Raw genomic sequence first — 19179 nt, 5'->3', positions numbered from 1 at the left:
ATGATCCCTCACCACACAGTGGGGTTTGGTTTATTTGGCACCCTGCATTAGAAATCACAACTCTACGGTTATCAAGCTGGGCCCAGGGCAGTGGGAAAGGGGGGCTGGATCGCCAGAGATGACAAAGCTGGTTTTCCTTCGTGCTGTCTTCCCCCTCCCAAGCACATACTGCTACGCCAGGTCCACCATGTGAGAGGAAATATATTATAAACACTAAGAGAGTCCGCTTCATCGTCTCCTTCCCTCCTTGCTCCCTACCTGAAGGGCACCGCTGGAAAAGAAGGCAGTGGGGTGGTGATGTCACCAAGGGGCTCATGTTTATGGGTGATGAGTCCAGATCAGAGGGCTCCATTTACAAGCAAAGGCCTGAATTGTCTAATTGCCAGTGCCCCAAACTCAGCCCGGAATCTGAACATCAAGCCGTCGTCTTCCCTTCATCAGCCACAGGAATGAAGGGTCTCCCAGATACATTAACACCAGTCATGTAGTCCCTCTGCCTTCACATTATGGCTTTTGTGTCATCGGCGCAGGCCTGCGGCTTCCAGTGGCGTAACAGACTGAGTTTCGTGCCCAGCACTTAGGACAATGTGCTCCCTGGTCCAGCAGGTGTCAAAGGCAGTAAATGCTTTTCTCACCACCAGGTAGCAGATCCCATGTCAAACAAACAGTGGGCAGCTCTGCTGAGAAAGCCAGGGCCTTTTCCGCAGGCGCTAGTCAGAGGAGAGCTGCAGGGTACCAGATTTGACTGTAGCTGCTTAGCCAACAGAGCACACCCCTATCGGGGTGATACAAACGCTGAACACTTCTGGAAGGGCACTGCTGAGCCAACCCATGTGTCTCTGGCTTCTGGAGGCAAGACCTGCCTGGCGCTCTGCAGGTGTTACGAGTCAAATACTGGTTACAAAAGCACTCTGAGGCAGCACAGCCTGGGGCTGGTTACTGAAGTCCCAGTATTGGGCAAGCTGCAGTCACACGGGGAGCACACAAAGCACTCTTCATAGCTGTCCAGATCAAGTCACTGCCTCCACTGGGGCTGGGTTCTTGCTGAAACAGGCCTACACTCCAGAGAAGGGAGGACAGGTTCCTGGCTGCACAGCAGCTGGCTTGGCACTACCCAGAAGTGCTTCATACTGTATCTGAGCCGGCAACAGGCACCCAGCCCCAGGAGGGCATTTCTGCTAGGCCAGTCGCTGGGTTTCAGAGCCTGGCACATCTAGACTGGTAGTTTTAGCCCCATAGCACCAGCCCGAGTCAGCTGACCCAGGCTCTCAGACTCAGTGCTCCCCTCCACACACCCCCCAACATAGATATGCCCAGCTCTGCCCCTAGACAGTGGGTGCTGGAGGTAAGGAGGGAACTGGGCCTTTAATTCCTAAGCCCAAGAAGGCTAGAATATGCTCCCAGGCTTGAATGGCTGAGCTTGCCCCCACACTGTGGCCAGGGGAAGTGACTAGACCAGGCAGAGGGGGATGTCAGTGTAAAAGAGCAGGGGTTGTGCTGTCTGCATTTGCCTTGGTGAAAGGGGAGGAAAGGGACTCCGAAGCCCAAACCCCGATGGCTGCAGGGAAGGCAGCTCATCAGCCATGCAGCGGCCTGGCTGGAGCAGGCTCCACCAGCAGCAGAGATGCTGCACTCTGTCAGGTGTGATCCTGGCCGAGGGGCTGGCGAGGCAGGAGCCGTGCACCACGGCCCAGGGGCTGGGAAGGCCAGCGTGCTGGGGGGACAGGCCATATGCAAAGCTTCCTCCCATTACTAAAACGTCACCTTCTGAACTGCACTGGAGGTATGGTCTGGGTTTGCTGCAGATGCCCCTCCCCTCACAGCCCTTGCAGCATGAATGCTGCTCCCTCAGGAGCCCGCCGGTGGCAGAGAAATGCCCTTTGCAGGGATGCTGCACGGGGCCCAAACGCAAAGCTCCGCCATGCCAGAGCAGTGCTGCAGCCAGGCCATGGCTCAGACCCTGCATGGAACGAGGGTGCATGCAAGGTAGGCACGGCCCAGTGAACCCCTCGCCCTGGGTATGAGGAAACAGCAGGGTACAGACTCGATGCACACAAGGAATAGAAGTGAGGCTTCCCTCCCCCCATTGGGGTGAGCTAGGAACACCAAGCTCAGAGAGAAGCTAACTCAGGACAGAGCTGGACGCACACCAGGCATGTCTGGGCCAACAGCTACCCTGCTTTGATACACGGCTATAGGTGCCATAAAGACACCCCAGGCCAAGAGAACCACTGCCAGGCCCCCAGGAACTCGCACAGCCAGTTACAACCCCCCAGAACGGCTCAGAGCTGGGGGAGCTTCTGGCTACCAGCGCCCCACACTGTCCCACGACTCCCCGAGTCCCACAGGGCCGGAGTTACTCCTGCCAACATCCGACAGGGCGGGCAGGCCAGGGGGCAGAGCCCACTGCAGCACCACTCCATTAGCACCATTTTGTTAGCCCATTTCCACTGCGGAGCCGGTTGCCTCGGGTGAAGGGGGGGCCTTTCCCAGCGTAGCACTGCAGGGACTGCCCCCAGGCTTGCGCTTTCTACCAGGCCCGTGTGGCCACTGCTCTGAAAGGATCTTTGGACTTGTTCGGGCTCGTCTCCTAGACACTGCCCGTGTACAGGGATCCGAGGGCAAAGCAGGACTGCACTGGAGCAAAGCTGCAAAGGCTGGATGGAATGGAAGGCACTGAGGACAGGAACTCGGAGGGGAGGATCTTCCCCCGGCTGCGCACCCTCCCCTCCGCCTGGAGAGGGCGGGAAAAGCTTTGGCCTTGGCTCTTTTCACATGGCCTGGGACCCTTGGCCCCCTTTGTGCCGGGCTGGGCGTTACAGCTGGGGAGGATGCTGTGGTAGCACTAGAGTAACCGCATCCTGGACAGAGGTGCTGGTCAAACGAGAGCTGGCTCCTGGACAGCTCACCCTGCTGCTTGCCTGGGCTCCCAGCCTCTGCCCCATGGCTGGGGAGCCCCTCCAGCACCCTCCTGGCTTTGGGACAGCTGCTGGCAGGAGCACACCCCTACACAGACTGAACAGGCCCACGGAGACTGGGCCATGAGCACCAGTAAAGCAGCTGCTGTCCCGCCAGTGGGAACAGGCACTTGTGACCGGGAGTGGCCAGAGCCCTCCTGTCAGCCAGTCAGACCCAGGCTGGCCCTGGGGAGAGGAGAGAGCGGGACCTGCAGCTTTCAGAGGGAAAGCCAGTGCACCAGCCCTCCCACAGCAGAGCGGGGCCTGGCCTGCTCTTCCTATTTACAGACTTAGCCTCGCTCCTGCTCCCCTGGATGGCTCTGTCTGGTGTCATCATTACCACTGGGAGACGCCCATAGAAAGGGTCCCTGGAAGCTGGTGCCTATCCAGCAGCAAGGGCTGGCAGCAGTTCGGGCACCATCCTGCCCAGCTGGCTCCCACTGCTAGGAGGTGCTCTCCTGCACTCTCTCCTCCTGTCTCTCCTCTCTCTCACAGTTCCAGTCCTTCAGGCCCTCCGGGAGGGAGGTGTCTTCGTCCAAGCTCCCGGTGCCCTCTACAAACGCCTCATAGGTGGATTTCTCTGCGAACGGCCTGGGGCCCAGCAATTCAACCATATCCGCTTTCTCCAGCACTTCTTTCTCCAAGAGACGCTTTCCTACCTGTGGGGAAAATAAACCCCTCAGCCCTCCAGCCTCTGCACTTTCCCTGCCGCACGTCGCACACTTCCCTACAGGCAAACGCTCCAGCATGCTGTGCGTCAGGATGACAGACAGACCCGTCTCTCCCTCTCCCCTCCCATGCGGGTGTTATCAGGAGCTAACCATCCAGCTGCTGACAGGGCCACCAGAGGCCCCTCTGTTGGCTCCCGCTGGGGCATGGACCAGGGCCCATTCATGTACCTTCTCCACCTGGTCGTGACACCGTGTCAGTAGGTCCCAGGTTCTTTCGTATGCAGAGTTGATGAGGCTTCGGACCTCCTCGTCTATTAGCTGGGCCGTCGCCTCGCTGTATGGTTTCTCTGTGAGCAGCTCACCCTGCTGCAGGAGGTCGAAGGAAACCTGGCCCAGCTTGTCACTCATCCCAAACTGGACAATCTGGAAGAGAGCAGCCCCACTAAGCTGGCTAGTGCCAAGGGAACGAGCTGAACCGTTCCCATCCCCCAGGCAGAGAACCTGGCAGCACGGTGCCAGCCACACGCTCCTTGCTCTGGGGATTACCTGGGCGTAGGCGCTCTGTGTCACCTTCTTCAAGTCGTCCTGAGCGCCTGTGGTGATGCGCCCAAAGAACAGCTGCTCAGCCACCCTGCCGCCCAGCATCATGCACATGCGATCGAACAGCTGCTCCTTGGTGTACAGGTACTGCTCCTTGGGCAGGTACTGCGCGTAGCCAAGCCCCTTGCCCCTGGGGATGATCGACACCTGCAAGACATGAGGCACCTGGTGACAGACTGGCCCCTAAGCCAGGGCTCCCGGATTCTAGAATCTGCCTGCAAGAGGGAATGTTGGCCAGCATGCTGGGAGCATGCCTTGGGCTCGGCTTTTATCCAGAGACACTGGAGCTGGCCACAAAGGGGCCTGAGAGCGAGCATGCTCTTTGCAGAACAGCCCAGCAAACAGTTAACGGACTTGACATGGTCAGGGCAAGGGAGGGGGCCAGAACACTGCCTGTGGGATGCCCAGCACCTGGGGGTGCACTCCTCCAGGGCAGGGTGGCCTGAGGCACAACTGAAACAAATGTTCAATAGCCTCCACAGCCATCTGGCCCCGAGGGTATAATCCAGCCAACAGAGCCTCTGCCAGGAGCTGGCTCCTCATCCTGACCTGAGCCCCTCACCAGTCACGCTTGGGGAGGGCATGTTGTGAAGTTCCAGATGCGCCAGGCTCAAGGCCAGAGCAATGGGAAAGCCCTGCAGGCTGACCCTGGGAAGGGGGGCAGACTAGACACAAACCTTCAGCAGGGGATCAGCGTGCTCCAGGAACCATCCCACCACCGCATGCCCAGCTTCGTGATAGGCCACTGTGGTCCTCTCGTTCGGCTGCAGAACCTGGGTCTTCTTCTCAAGACCTGGACACAGGTTCGGGAGAGTCAGTGGCACTTGCGGGGAACTGAGGTACCAAACCCCATAGTCGGCGCCAGAAAGTCCCCTGTCCCAGTGTCCACAACACCCAGCAGGTAGAACCTCACTGCCCTCTCTTCCAAGCCAGAGACAGCACCTGGGGCCTTGGCTCGCTGGCTAGAGACGATTCCCGAGACCCAGCCTGCTATTTAGGCTCGGGGGAGGTATTGGCCCCTCACATTTCCTCCCTAGAGGGATGTGCCTGGCCATGGGAGCTGCCCAGCTCTGTGCGGTGGGTTTCTGGAACACAAGCTCAGGAGTTCAGAGCTCACAGCACTGCTGGGGAGGTAAGCTGATGCTGTGCTGATTGGAGGGGCCACAGGAGGGGGACAAGGAACCCCTGGACACCCCCAGCCACATGGGAGGACGGGAAGATGAGGAGTGCAGGGATCTGGAACGCTGGTTCTCACAAGCACCTCTTCTGCGGGGCTGGGCCAAGCTCTGGAGCGGAGCGAGACGAGCCTATCAGGATGGCTGGAATCACTGTTCCAAGCCGCTGCAGAACTGTTAGCTCAGCAGGCTGAGGTTTCAGCGGGGGCGGGGGGGGGGGGGGGGGGGAGGGCACAGAGATTTGCACATGGCTCAGTGGCCCTGCTGCTTTCCATACCCTGGGGAAAATTGGTGCTTTTCATTCCAGCTCCTCAGCCTCCTCCATCAGCTGCAGCCCACGATTCTTCCCCGCTTGGCTGAGACTCCCCAGGGAGCACGTGGCTCTTCATGCCACACCTGGGAAGCTCTGAAGACGCTGCCCTCGCCCTGCAGGGACCCACCCATTGCGTTCTCAGGCTAGTGGGATTGTGCTCAGCTTAGCTCCTAAGCTGGGGGGGGGGGAGGGGCACATAACCCCTAAAATGAGTACAGGGGATAGAGTCGCCTTCCTGACAGCACCAGAGGCGGCTCCCCCACAGTAACGGCCCCTAGGAGAAGTGCCTGGGCATCTTCCCAAGACTCAGCTGAGTGCAGGGCCTGACTGGGCTGAGCCCCAGGGCCCAGGAGAACCCCACGCTGCCTAGCGCATTGTCCGGCAGCCTCAGGCGGAGCCCTGAGCCAGTCTGGGCTCTAGCAGCCGAGCTGTCTAGGCTGTGTGCAGGGCCAAAGCAAACGGCAGCAGCCAGCCATGCCCTGCATGGTTCCCAGACCCCCCTGCACCTACGCCCCCCAGCAGAGCTCCGAGCTAGCCTCACCCCCAAGGACTCTCTCGATGGCCTGCTCAAAGTGCTTCTCGGCGACAGAGGGCTTCAAGTGGCGAGCAGCAATCAAGGCAGCCTCGTTGCAGACGTTGGAGATGTCCGCACCTATGGACAGGAGGGCCACACCATCAGCCTAGTCCCCGAGCACATGTCAGGAACCCGAACCAGCCGAGGCAGCTCGAGTGTCCCCCAGCCATGGCTCAGGACAGTCACAGCAAGAAACGGCCAGCAGGGCAAGCACTACCTTTGCGGCACGGGGTGCCAAAGGAGCTGCCCAGTGTCCCCCAGGCTGTGCGGGCTCTGGGTGTCAAGCAGTGGACCCAGCGCTGGTGCAGTGCTTGGGCTCCCGGGCACAGGAGGCACTCAGAACGTGGGGCTTTGCGGGGCTAGGACTGGGCTGAATCCCTGCTGTACTCAAGTCCCTTCAGAGAGAGGGCGCTGGCCCCCTCAGTCACCCGCCTTGCTGGCCCCTGCGGAGCTGCGCTCCCCTGCTATTCATACACAGGCTCCCGCCGCTCTCCCCATGGCTAACGCCCATCACAGCACAATTCCAGCAGCAGGACCGGCCAAGTAGACCAAAGCCCCTCTGCTCAAGTATCCCAGCTCCAATCCCGGGATGCCAAGGAAGGTGGAACCCCCCCAAAGCACACCTGACTGCACAGTGCTATTCCTGGGGAAGGGGCTTCCTTCCTGACCCCAGTCAGTGATCTTCCCACGCCCTGCAGCCTAAGAGCTGCTGACATTTGCCCTCCCTTGAGCATCCAGAGGGGAGCGTGCTGTACAGAGTGGTGCATATGAACACAGCTCAGGAATAGCAGCATCGCAGCATTCTCGTTCCCGTCTATATGCACAGGTCACACCCCGCTGGGGAAGAATCAGTGAGTGGGGGACAGAGACCAAGAGAATGTGGGGCAGCACTGTGACCCCTCTGCTGTCCTGCAGAGCAGGGCAAGGCCTGGCTGCCTTCCGCCACGCTGACGTGCTAACTCAGCCCTCTGCAGCAGAGGCAGAGAAGAAAACAGCGACTCCAGTGAACCCTGCTGGGGCTGGAAGTCTGCAGTGAATATTTACTGTGCAGCTCATTATCATTTCTGGACCTGTCCATAACAGCAGGGGGCTCACAGCTGCTGTCTAGGTACCTCCAGAGCCCCTGGCATTGGTCCTCCCACCCCTGATCAGATCAGTTTCACAGCAGCTCAGTCAATTGCTACAGCTCCCTCCACCACGCCTCCTCCCATTTGGTATTTCCTTGCCACACACCAGTGAATCCTGGAGTCCATGCAGCCAATCTCCTGGCCAGGGCATCTCTGCTGATGCTTTCCTCCAGTTTCAGGGGCCGGAGGTGGACCTTAAAGATGGATGCTCTGCCTTTGATATCAGGCGGACCTGGGCAGAACAGAGTCAGAGAGGCTGCTTCAGAAATGAATAACGCAGGGCTCCTCCTGCAAACATGCTCTCCACCGGGACCTCTTCTCACCACCCCAGACGCACTAGTTCAGGGGCCTTGTCTGCCCCAGGTTGTTGCTGGAGAGAACGCTCCCAGCCATATTTACAATCAGCCGCCTGGAAGTGTCCCCGTTTCCTTGCAATGACAGCGATGCCTGTATCCAGAGCACGTCCTGTCGCACAACATACAGAGATCGCTGCAGAGACCACACCGACATGGAATGCAGCAGCTGCGTAACAGCCCCACAGTGACAGCACGCAGCCAGGATCGTTAGGAAATGGCTGGGGGGCTTGAAGGTGCACAGAACACCCCCAGTGAGACTTACCAGGCTGGGCTGCCTAGTGGCAAAGACCTGTTTACAACAGCACCTGCCCCGAGGACGGCTAGAGCACCCAGCAACCCATGCAGGTATGAGCCGAGATGGCAGCAGTGTTGCTAGTGACCACCTTGGCAGTGGGATCTCTCACACCCCAGCACAGGGGCCTGCAGCTCTCTCAGGCCAGGGTTGGTCTTGCTTCCAGCCCTGCCCGTTTCACAGTAACCCTCGCTGGGCTCCCCCCACTCCTTGCAACTATCATGGAACTCCATGTTTACACAAAGCCAGATGATTCTTCAACTTCCAGCCAAGCTGGGGGAAATTCAATCTGCTCCCCGGGGCACCAGATCTCCCCACCCCACTCATGATCCCCTGGCTTTCCAAATGCAGTGTTAGCAGCTGTAGGGCAGGACATTCTTTTCTCTACTGCTAACGATCAAGTCTAGGCTGGGGAGCAAGGGAGGAGGGCAGAGGCCAAATCTGCTGAGGTTAGGCGTGGCAAGCATTACCGATGTAAATCTGACGGTCAAAGCGCCCTGGTCTCATCAGCGCAGGGTCCAGAATGTCTGGGCGATTTGTTCCTGCGAGCACCACCACGTTGGTGCTGGAGTTGAACCCTAAACAGAGTGGGAGGAGCGTGATGAACTAGGAATGTTCTTAATGTTTTCTATGAATACTGTGTGGGTGCCTCAGTGTCCCCATGGCAGTTCTTAAGGGTCTGGCAGAGCAAAGGGCCAGTGCACCTAAATGCCTGACCCTCTGTCTCCTAGCAACTGATGGCCTGGGCCCCTCCTCTGCAAAGGTGCCAGCTGAAGGTGTTGGAGACAAAGAGATCAGGTGACCTCCTGGCCCTGGAAAGGAGCTGAGCAGAGAGGAGGGGCTGGAGGGGGTTGTTAGTCTGGAGCTGGCTGAAGGCAGACGTGGGGGTCTGGCTCACTGCCCCCCCGAATGGACCCGGCCGAGGGGTCCGGTTCGCTGTATCTACAAGCTCTATTTTAGACCCTGTTCCTGTCATCAAATAAACCTCTGTTTACTGGCTGGCTGAGAGTCATGTCTGACTGCAAAGTAGGGGTGCAGGACCCTGTGGCTTCCCCAGGACCCCGCCTGGGTGGGCTCACTGTGGGAAGCACACGGAGGGGCAGAGAATGCTGAATGCTCCAAGGAGAGACCCACGAGGTTAAGACGTGTGAGCTTCTTGCCCTGAAGAAGTCTGCTCCAAGGGAAAGGAGGCTCCCCAAAGTCCTGCCTGACTTGGTGGGGAGCAGTTCCAAAGCATCGCCCTGTGATTCCGTGACAAGGAGGTCACACAGGTATCGGCAGGGGGGGTAGGGTGGGGAAGCAAAATGCACAGGAGACTGGGAGGGCCTGGACTTCCCAGCAGGCTCTATGGGGCTCACAGCTGTATCGCTGGGTGGGCCCAGTAGGCCAGACAGATTCCACTGCTCAAGCCAGACCTTTTGCTTTCACTAGCTTTGAGCATAGTGCAGCACCCCTTCCCCTGGCATCCTGGGCTGGGGCATTACCAGCGAGTTTCTAAGGAGCACCCCGATGCCCCGCCGCAGGCTGCTTTAGTTGGGGTTGGCCCTGCTTGGAGCAGGAGCTCAGACCAGACACCCCCTGAGGCCTCTTCCAACCCTGACATTCTCTGATTCTCTGCTCACTCACCGTCCATTTCGACCAGCAGCTGGTTCAGGGTGTTCTCCTGCTCGCTCTGGCCCCCGAAGTTTCCCTGGCCCCGCTTCCGGCCGACGGCGTCGATCTCGTCGATGAACAGGATGCAGGGGGCATGTTTGCGGGCCAAGGCAAACATGTCCCGAACCTGAAACAGCCACATGCAATGGGTTCGCCAGGGTTCCAAGGCTCCGGACAGGCCTCCACTGGCCACTGCCCTTCTGCAGGGACAGGACGTAGCGGGGGCTCTGCAGAGCCAGCCACCCTCTCGGCGCCATTGTCCCCAGAGAAGGAGTGTCCCGAGGCTCCCTAGGCACAGCTCTGACTGGTCTGGGACACTCCCACCAGGGCTGAGATGGGAAGAAGACAACAGCACCAGGCTAACCCCTCCCAGGGGCTCCAGACAGGGCCTGGAAAGAGACCTGCCCCGCACCAGCAGCCTGTGCAGTGCATGTGCTGTCCTGAAGCCCCACTGAGCTGAGGGGGCTCACACAAGCCTATGGCTAATGAAGCCAGGAGGAGGCTGAAGTACTGGAAGAGAATCTGGAGGCCAGTTCTCCTCCTGTCCCGCCCACAGCCCGGGAGACCCACTGCTCCCCAGGCTCTCGAGGCAGCTAGGAGCCATCCCCAGCAGATATGGGAAGTCCGTCTAGCTCCAGCACCAGAGATGACCCCCCCAAAAGGCCCACATGCCTCCACCAGAGGCACAACATTCTGGGGAGCCCTCATGAGCCTCGCTGCCGCAGACTTACTCGGGCAGGCCCCACACCCACAAACATCTCCAGGAACTCCGAGCCGTTCACCGTGATGAAGGGAACATTGGCTTCTCCCGCCGTCGCTTTGGCCAGGAGGGTTTTCCCGGTGCCTGGCGGGCCCGTGAGCACAGCGCCCTGCAGCAGAGACAACGGAGACCAGCGCTAGCATGGAGCCATTGGCAGGGCTGACAGTTAGAAACCTGCTGCCAGCAAGGCTGCTCCAAGCGCCCTGTCACTCGGTGGCTTGGGCTGTGTCTGGGGACTGGTTCCCTCCCAGCAGCCTCCGTCAGAATCACTTTCATAGCAGGCCTGGCCCGCAGGACAGGGACTGAGCCTGGCAGCGTGTCGGGAGAGTCCAGCACTGCCAGCACACAGGGCTCCAGAGCAACCAGTATCACCAGACAGTGCCGCGCCACAGGGCCCGAGGGGAACACCAGGGAAGTCTGTGTGTACGTGTGTGCACAGGCACTTGCTACACCTCCCCTTCCCCTGTGCAGGGGGACACACACCCCATGCCTTGCACGGCACACACACCCTGGTGCCTCCTATGCCTCAAAATATCACATGTACTGGCACTTACAGGTGCCACTAAGCCCTGCCCACACCATCATCCCCATGGTAACTAACGTACATCCCAGGGGAAAAGAGAGGTGACTAAATCCGCAAGTGGCCAGAGGAACTGCGTAGCGCTGCTCAGGCACAGCGGGCAGCCGGGAATCTGGGCAGCTTGTGTCATGGGCATCCCTGCTGCACAGCTGTGAAAGCTTCAGCACCCCCTGCGGGGCCGTGCCCACGGCACCCCTCTCCGCCTCATGCCCCGCCGGCTGCAGCAAGGGAACCAGTCTGGTAGGCTGAGTGACTTGTTCAGCATGGCTCAGGCATGGGACACAGTCCACGGCTGGGCGAGCTGCCCTCTGCCGGTCCCACCTTTCCTCGCTCCTTTCTCCGTTAGTCACAAAGCTCAGCTCAAGGATCTGGACTGCACGGAGCCCCCAGGACAGCGCTCCAACTGCTCAGCAGAGGGGACCCAGCCACCCCTCCCTCTGAGATGGCACCTTTGGGATCTTGGCGCCCAGGTCTTGGTATTGTTTGGGGTTTTTCAGGAAGTTCACGAACTCCATGATCTCCAGCTTGGCTTCCTCGCAGCCGGCCACGTCTCGGAACTGCACGTCAATGTTGTCTTTCAGGATCTTGGCCGTTGTCTCGCCAACACTGAAGAGCCCGCCCCCTCGTCCTCCACGCCCGGCTCCCATTGGCCCGCGTCTCAGAGTGACCAGAAGGAAGCCAACCAGCAGCAGAGTGGGCACCATGCTCATGAGGAATGTGCTGGGAGTGGAGAAAAGCACAAGCCACCGTCACCCAGCAGCAATGGTGCGGCAGGGCACACCCAGCCAGCACGGGCACTGGCACTGGCTCCAGCCACTCCCCCGCTGGCACTCACCCATCACTCTCCCTGGCGTAAATCACTGCCACCTGCTGGGTGCCTTCCATTCCCAGCTCCAGCTGGGCAGTCTCCAGGTTCCGTTCAAATGTGTCCACGCTGCCGATGTTAAACCAGACGTACCTCTGCTGGGACCAGGGACAGACCCAGAGCCAGTCAGTCGCTGCATCGGCCTCTGCCCCCCACCCACGGGCAGGATCCCCGGCTGGGCCCAACAAGCGCTGCCCTCTGCCTGCCGCACACACGCGCTGCCGCAGCGCACACACTGAGCTATGTCACAGAGCAGCTGTTATCAGAGACCTCTCACCCCCCCCCGGGCAAAACGGCAATTTGTAGAGCATGCGCTGCCACCACTGTGGCCCCAGAGCCTGGCTTGTGCTGTGGGGCTCAGTATGGGGCACACTCGCCTGAGGGCTTCCCTTTCCTCCCCCAGTTCTGCTGGTGTGCCGAGATCCCTCCTCCCCTACAATCCCATTACCTCCGAGCTCACACCCGGCACGAGGACCACGCGCACAAACTGTTTGTTCACCACTTCCAGACGGTCCACCTAAGACAGACAGACAGGTGATGGGTACAGCCCCTCCCTAGAAGATGAGCAATCTGCATTCTCAGGGAGGCTGGCGCTAAAGGGAGGCGTTCAGTAGAAGACAGAGGCTGTTCAGCACAGGCCTCTCCGGGTGTAGTGAAAAAAGGCCACTTTGGGAGGCAGCCCCCAATCACAGAGCCCAGCCCAGCCCCGGCCCCAGCGGCCCTGGCCTGGGGAGCCAGCCCCCGATCACTGAGCCCAGCCCTGGCCCCTGTGGTACAGCCCCAGCTGCTCTACTGGGAGTATTTACCAGACACCCTGGGGTAGCTGGGAGCCAGAGGCTACAGTCCTTTTAAAGCAACCCCACTAGACAGGGGTGGGGTACAGTGAAAGCCTGTCTATGCTACACGGGTGGCGGAGTCCCTGTAATAGGCTCAGGCCGTCCTCATCCCACCAGCCATGAGGAGCACTGAGCTGTGTCCATCCAGCAGCAATCCCAATAGCGCCTCAGCAGGGACCAGCCAAATGGCCCATGGAGCAGGCAGCTACACACGCGTGGCTCGGGGGTCCCACAAAACAGCAGAGCAGCACCAGGACACAGTTCTGGGGAAGTCTTGCTGAGAGAACCCCGCAGAGAGACCCACCTAGAGCTTCCCCTAATTATGGGGGCCTGAGACAGCAGGGCACAGAGCCAGTCTCCAGGGAACAGTCAGGGGGACGTCTGTTCACGAAATACACTAACATTAAGGCAGGCTCCACAGGGTGCCTGCAACAACCCAGGAGCCCCCACTTTCCCGACGTGCTCTGTGGCCAGCCCGGAGCTCTGACAACCAGAAGTGCTCTGGGGCTCCCCTGATAAGAATGGATGGGAGAAGTGAGCTCCAGAATCTTTGCTTCCTTAGACAGGCACATGGAGACACCGACACCCTTCTAGACCTCATAGCTGTGGTGAAACAACATGAACCAAGCATAAATGGACACAGATGCCTGCCTGAGTTTGCAGAAAGCCTAAAACAGAAGCTGCCTCAACTCCAGCCTCAGAACGGTGCCTGAGTAGTCACTGCTTTCCAGAGGGCACCTGGGGGTGGTCTGCTCCAGCCCGGAGCCAGCAGGATTCAGGGGCGACTTGATAACCCAAGCACCGTGCTAGTCACAAGTGGACAAATGGGAAAAACATGCACAATGAGCCAGGAGAGAGCCATTCGCTCTCACACAGACACTGATGACATTTCCTCACCAATCCTCTAGCCAAGTAGTAATGGACAAAATGCTTCCAGTTGATTTCTCTGCCAGGATCTCGCCAAAAAAAATAGAGGAATCCCACGGCAGCGCCGGCCCCCATGACAGCCAGGTAGACAAAGTTCTTGTCATCCCAGGGGAACTCTCCCTGGGGTGGGAGGAAAGGAAAAGAATGCTACACTTCAGCAGCCTGATTCCAACCAGGAAATAAACATCCAACATTCAGAATTAGCCTGGGAGCAACTGTTGGTTCCCTGCTGCCCCCTGCCCTGACAGCCAGCCCTACAGTGCTGCTGAAGGATTCAGTGCAGGCTGCTAGCACAGCAGGTTTGCAAGGGGTGCAGGACTGCTCCAACTGTGAAGAAACAGCCAGTGCATGTGTGCCGCAGCCCCACCCTGATCTCCAAATGCAGAGCCTGCGTCTACACGGAGCGCTCACACGTAGAGCGGGAGCCCCGTGCATCAGACTGGACTCAATGCCTGCACTTGTGCAGCTGGGCCTGAGAAGGGGCACGCCGGCAGCCGGCACTGATTCGACATACTGCCCAACCAAACACGCCGCGGGAGGCGCTCTGCCGGTTGCTGGGAGGGCGGCAGGCGGCTCCAGTGGACCTGCCGCGGGCGTGCCTGCGGAGGGTCCGCCGGTCCCATGGCTCCGGTGGAGCATCCGCAGGCAGGCCTGCAGGAGGTCCACCAGAGCCGCGGGACCAGCGGACCCTCCGCAGCCAAGTCTGCAGGAGATCCACCGGAGCCGCAGGACTGGCGAGCGGCAGATGCTTGGGATGGCGAAATGGCTAGAGCCGGCCCTGACCTTAGGCAAAAAGCAAGAGGGTTTGTAATCCTCACAAGAAACCCCAATGACTTGGAAATAAAGAAGCTGATGCAATCAGTGACTTATATCGCTTATCTAACTACAGCACTGTCATTAAAACACCCCGTGTTACTGACAGGAAATGCCCAGTTCAGATCCTCAGAGAAACATTCTATCAATTCACCATTATCCTGAGGGGAAAGTTCACCCTACATATTCCAACCACCACCTTTGCCCTGCCCTACAGGACAGGCTAACAGACTCTTTCAGTCCAGATGCTCCACACTTGAGTCTGGGCTGTGAGCCAGCACTAAGGTTCTCCCTGGCATTTGTAGAGTTTTCACATGGATACTGTCCTTAGCCAAGGTCATATTTCCTGTCTCTTCAGTGGCAATGCTATAGGTAGGCACGGTACATAAGGGTTATATGGCTATTTCAGCTTCCTTAACCCTGAATTAATTAAGTTTGTGTCTAGGTATTGTCTAGTTTTTAAAAACCAAACCCACCTAAGGAGCAGGGAGTCTGACGGACAGGAAAGCCTTTTCGTGCTAAGCACTGCTGGCCCAGTTCTTCCCGGAGCTAGTGCGGAGCCCAGTGCAGGACAGACAAGGGGACCCACATACCCCCCTAACCCTCAGAGGCTGCTCTAACTTGTGCCTTGGCTGGAACTGCCTTTTGCTGCCAGCAAGGCCCACTGAGTTAGCCAGGTAATGGAACACCCCAGCCATGTGCCCTCCTCCCCTGGGCTGCCCCTCTGCACTTACCAGGGAGACCACCCTAAGCTGTAGGTACTGTCCTTGGGTGGGTGTGTGCACGCGTGGTGGTAGTGGGGGAGCTGGCTCACAGCTCCTCCACATCCCCTTGGTGCTGACCCGGCTGGAGCAAGCACACACACTGCACTGCACAGGGGGACACATTCTTTCTGCATGGCTAGCGGCTTGGTGCCCCAGGCAACTTGTGCAGGTGGGCACATGAAGACTGCTGTGGTGCCAGGCTCGAGTTCTGCCGGAGCCTTGCAAGTCTCAGAAAGCTGGCGCATCGCAGCAGCCCTGTATGTGCTTTGCTGTGGAATATTCTATCCACAGCTTGCGATCGATTTTGTATTCCTATGGCTGCTGCTGGGGCACAAACAGAAACATTTCTGACACAGGATTCAAACTGAAGGTTACGGTGAGTGACTGCGGTGAACATTAAGCTGAACTGATCTGAAGGAAGAGCCAGACAGCAGATTTACACTGCAAACAAGGAGCCATTTGAACTACTAAACTAATAAAGAGATTTACGTGTGACTTTCCAGACAAGTCAGTCTGCCCTGCAAGAGACAAAGTGATGAACCTGTGAGGACAGACTGATTTTCGGAACGAACAAAGGGCCGTGACCCTCCTGGAACCTTAGCTATCACTGCCACTCTAACAGAGCTAAGGACCTTCCACAGGCGTCTCCACCACCCAGAATCCTCCTTCTTCCCTCCTCTCTTGCCGCCACCTCCTCCGCCATCTCCCCTATGACCGAGATCTTTTGGGTCAGGGAGGCCTAGGGAAAAGAAAGGTGCATTAAGACAGACAATTGGCTTTGAAGAGAGCCCAATTTCCCCATCCCATTCACACACCGAACGGCCAGCCCATTTATTAAATAAGCCAGTCCTGTCTGGAAGGTCTAATTAAAAAAATATGTAAAAAGAGGTCGATAGGGCAAGCAAGATAAAGCCAATTGTACTCAGAAACCCTACAGAGCAACGGGGATTGTACAGATCTGAACTAGGGTGGGCAGGCCTAGAAGAGCAGAGAGAGTTGGGTGTCACAACAAGGACTGAATTCTCAGAGTAGTGGTGGTGGGGAAATGTAATGACTCATGGTCATGGGGGTATTTTAGGCACACACATCCACACTGTAGCAATCGCTATCCAGCCCTAACACTCTCACACTCCTGAGCATCTTTATAAAACCTAAGGACTAGCCCTGAAGGATTCGGGACTGTTTACCTTTAGTCTGGTGAGCAGCCTCTACTGGGCCAGGACTTCTTCCATGCTTCTTAAAATACTTCTCAAAGCCTTAGAGACAAAGTGGTTGTGTTTTGGTTATTTAAAGGTACAATGACACTGGACTGACACTGTGCAGTCAAAGAGCCCTCTCTGTTTATAGGGGAAAGATTCTGGGCAAACCAGGGAGATGCTAAAACAAACCAAAAGGTCAGGGGAAATGATTTTGATGACAGCCTTTTGCACGGATCGCAGGGGGCAGGTTAGTATCTGCAAGACTGGAGAGAAGAAAGTTACAATAGTCAATACCAGATATTATTAGGGGATGTAGCTTTACAGTTATTTACCGAACAGCATTGTTCAAGAAAGAAAATCTCTGCTTCCAGGATCTATCTTAGACAGATCGAGCCAAGGGAGGAAGAAACACCTGCTAGCGAATATGTTGCTGCCTCTGTAGAGGGAAGACCCCTGCGCAGAGGAATGCCTTGCATTGTACTCTCTGTGAAAGTCTACAGACAAACATATCCTAATCTCTAGTAGGGGATCCCCCCCATTCTCTGGCTCAAAGACTGGAATGCAGACTAAGCCAGGAGGACTCATTCAGCTCACGTTGGTTACCTTCGACTATCCCACTGCACAGGGGAGATGTGGAGAAAAGGTGCCCCAACATTCAGGTTTTAACTTGGACTTCCTGAGGTGGGCTGAATCTGCCTGAGGTGATTCTGTGGGGATATAAATCAGGGAAGCAGGCAAGAGCCCTGCAACACAGCACTTACCAAAGGGTCATGAGCAGCTTGAATCTAGGCAGTTGCAGAAAGTGAATTATAGTGAGGTATGGGCCCTACCCCTGCCGGAGTCTCCATGCCGATTTGTCTGGATTTATAGCCACACAAACCTCAGCTGTTACCCGAAACACACATTAAAAAACCTACCGTTAAACAGAAGTGTGATTTTTAAGCTGATGACATCCCTTTAACATCACTAGGGGCTATTATTATTAGTAGTAGTATTATTAATGGGCCCAGGACCTGCCAAATGATGTATGTTATTAAGTGTATTATGGTAGCACCTGGGAGCAACAGTCATGGCCCAGGACCCCATAGTGCCAGATGAAGTACAAACACAGAACAAAAAAAAGTGGTCCCTGCCCCAAGGAGTGCAGCCAGATCTCTGTTCCCCATTGTTTTAGGTCTTCAATGATCCTTAGCCCTGCAGCAGCAGCAGCCCACCCTCTGTGCGCAGTGCTGCTGTGCAATCCATTCCCACGCCCCTTTCACTGCCTGCCTGCATTCGCTCCCTTCCTGTTTAATGTCGATATCCCTCTGCCGAGCACAGCTCCGCTGGCAGAAGCAAAGGGCCCTACAAGAAGCCTTGCTGCAGACACATACCTTTGGGTGGCTTTGAGCAGAGCCATTGCCAAGCGGATGCGATGCTCCCTGGGCAGCCCTGCCGCGGGGCGCGGATCCCCTCGAGCCGCTAGAACAGTAAAGAGCAGTCTCATGTAGGCCACTGACACGGCGGCACTGGCTCCCCGCGGAGCGATCAGAGCGCGACAGGGCTCCACCCACCTCAGCGCGCGGAACCCAGAGCCGCCCCGGGGCTGCTCTAGCTGGCGGCAGGCCCAGGCAGAGCCAGCCCGCCGGGAGGCAGAAATACCTGCGGCCCTGCCTCCTCAGCCTGGCCCTGCCTCCGCCCCAGGCGGGACGGCAGCGGGCGGGCCCGGTGCCCTGGAGCCGGCGGGGGGGGGGGGGGGGGGGGCGCCGACCGTGCGCAGCCGCAGAACTCGGAGCACCGCAGGAGCCGGGCTGGTTCCGCCCCCTCAGGCAACGCGCAAGGGGCGGGGCTTCCACTCCGCTCGCGCCTCAGGCGGCCTCGTTCTAACAACCAGACTACGCCCCCTGACTAGCGCTTATCTCCAGCCATTGGGACGTCATGGCCGCGCGGGTCGCGCACCGATGACATCATCAGGGCGACGGTTCCCCTCGTCGTAGTGGCATACGGAGCCGTACATTTTACGACAATGCCGGAAAAGAAAGAGTCACCTCTCACCTGCCGGGTCTGTGGTAGGTCCCTGCGCCCCGCCGATGTGCGCGTCCGGCAGCCCCCTCGCCACAGGGCAGCGAGAGACGGCACTAGAGTCCCCGACGCGAGCCGATGAGCCATTCCCCACTGCTGTGCTGCGCCTTGACGCGCATGCGCAGAGTTCACTCCCGCGAAGTGTGTATGCACATGCGCCTTGCCCCTCGTCCCGGGCGGAAGCGCCTGACGCGAGGGGGCGGGACAAGGAAAGGCGCCGCCGGGCTCCCAGCGAGACATTCCGGGTAGGGACGAGCGCTCGGCCTTTGGTTCCGGGCTGACCACGGCTCCGTGTTTCCTGTGACCCCAGAGCGGCCTCCCAGCGCAGGGACAATAGGCGGTGGGAGTCCAGTGTGGATACTCCCGCCCCATGTCTGCAGTGTGTGTGTGTGGGGGGGTGTTTACAGCCCTGGAGACGGACCCCAGCTAGCGCCCCCCCCCCCGTCTGCAGTGCAGTGAGGTGGGGGCTGCAGCCCTGGAGACTGACCCCAGCTAGCTCCCCCCGTCTGTACTGCAGTGGGGTGGGGGCTGCAGGCCTGGAGACTGACCCCAGCTAGCCCCCCCCTGATGTCTGCAGTGCATGAGGTGGGGGCTGCAGCCCTGGAGACTGACCCCAGCTAGCTCCTACAGTGCTCCTAGGCTTCTCTGCAAAGGTA

General features: G+C 58.4%; 1 protein-coding gene across 7 annotated transcripts; it reads right to left on the bottom strand.

Moving 5' to 3' along the window:
• On the bottom strand, positions 1-18910 carry LOC115660144 (AFG3-like protein 1). Of its 7 annotated transcripts, none has more exons than XM_030581135.1 (17): positions 18497-18910; positions 17836-17923; positions 16451-16519; positions 15896-16002; positions 13657-13806; positions 12372-12440; positions 11894-12021; positions 11508-11778; positions 10450-10587; positions 9692-9845; positions 8536-8643; positions 7524-7649; positions 6258-6368; positions 4906-5021; positions 4175-4375; positions 3857-4051; positions 1-3616 (listed from the first exon to the last, which is right to left on the bottom strand). In XM_030581135.1, the coding sequence occupies exons 1-17, from the start codon at positions 18893-18895 to the stop codon at positions 3401-3403; spliced, it is 2646 nt and encodes an 881-aa protein (XP_030436995.1). In that variant the 5' UTR covers positions 18896-18910; the 3' UTR covers positions 1-3400. The 7 variants fall into 7 exon arrangements, with proteins under 7 accessions (XP_030436995.1, XP_030436996.1, XP_030436997.1 ...); XM_030581136.1 differs by having other exon boundaries at positions 11894-12018; XM_030581137.1 differs by lacking the exon at positions 8536-8643.
• Positions 18911-19179: the final 269 nt, after the last annotated feature.

Source organism: Gopherus evgoodei, chromosome 12 (assembly GCF_007399415.2).
Source record: "Gopherus evgoodei ecotype Sinaloan lineage chromosome 12, rGopEvg1_v1.p, whole genome shotgun sequence".
NCBI classification, from domain to species: Eukaryota; Metazoa; Chordata; order Testudines; family Testudinidae; genus Gopherus; species Gopherus evgoodei.
This window is presented reverse-complemented; position numbering and strand designations above follow the sequence as displayed.

Coding starts and splice junctions, on each gene's coding strand:
- LOC115660144 (XM_030581135.1), bottom strand. CDS start 18,895: ATGGGGCGGGAGTATCCACACTGGACTCCCACCGCCTATTGTCCCTGC. Junction 6,369..7,523: donor ATGGACTCCAGGATTCACTG/GTGTGTGGCAAG, acceptor TCCTGTCCATAG/GTGCGGACATCTCCAACGTC. Junction 4,376..4,905: donor ACGCTGATCCCCTGCTGAAG/GTTTGTGTCTAG, acceptor CATGTCTTGCAG/GTGTCGATCATCCCCAGGGG.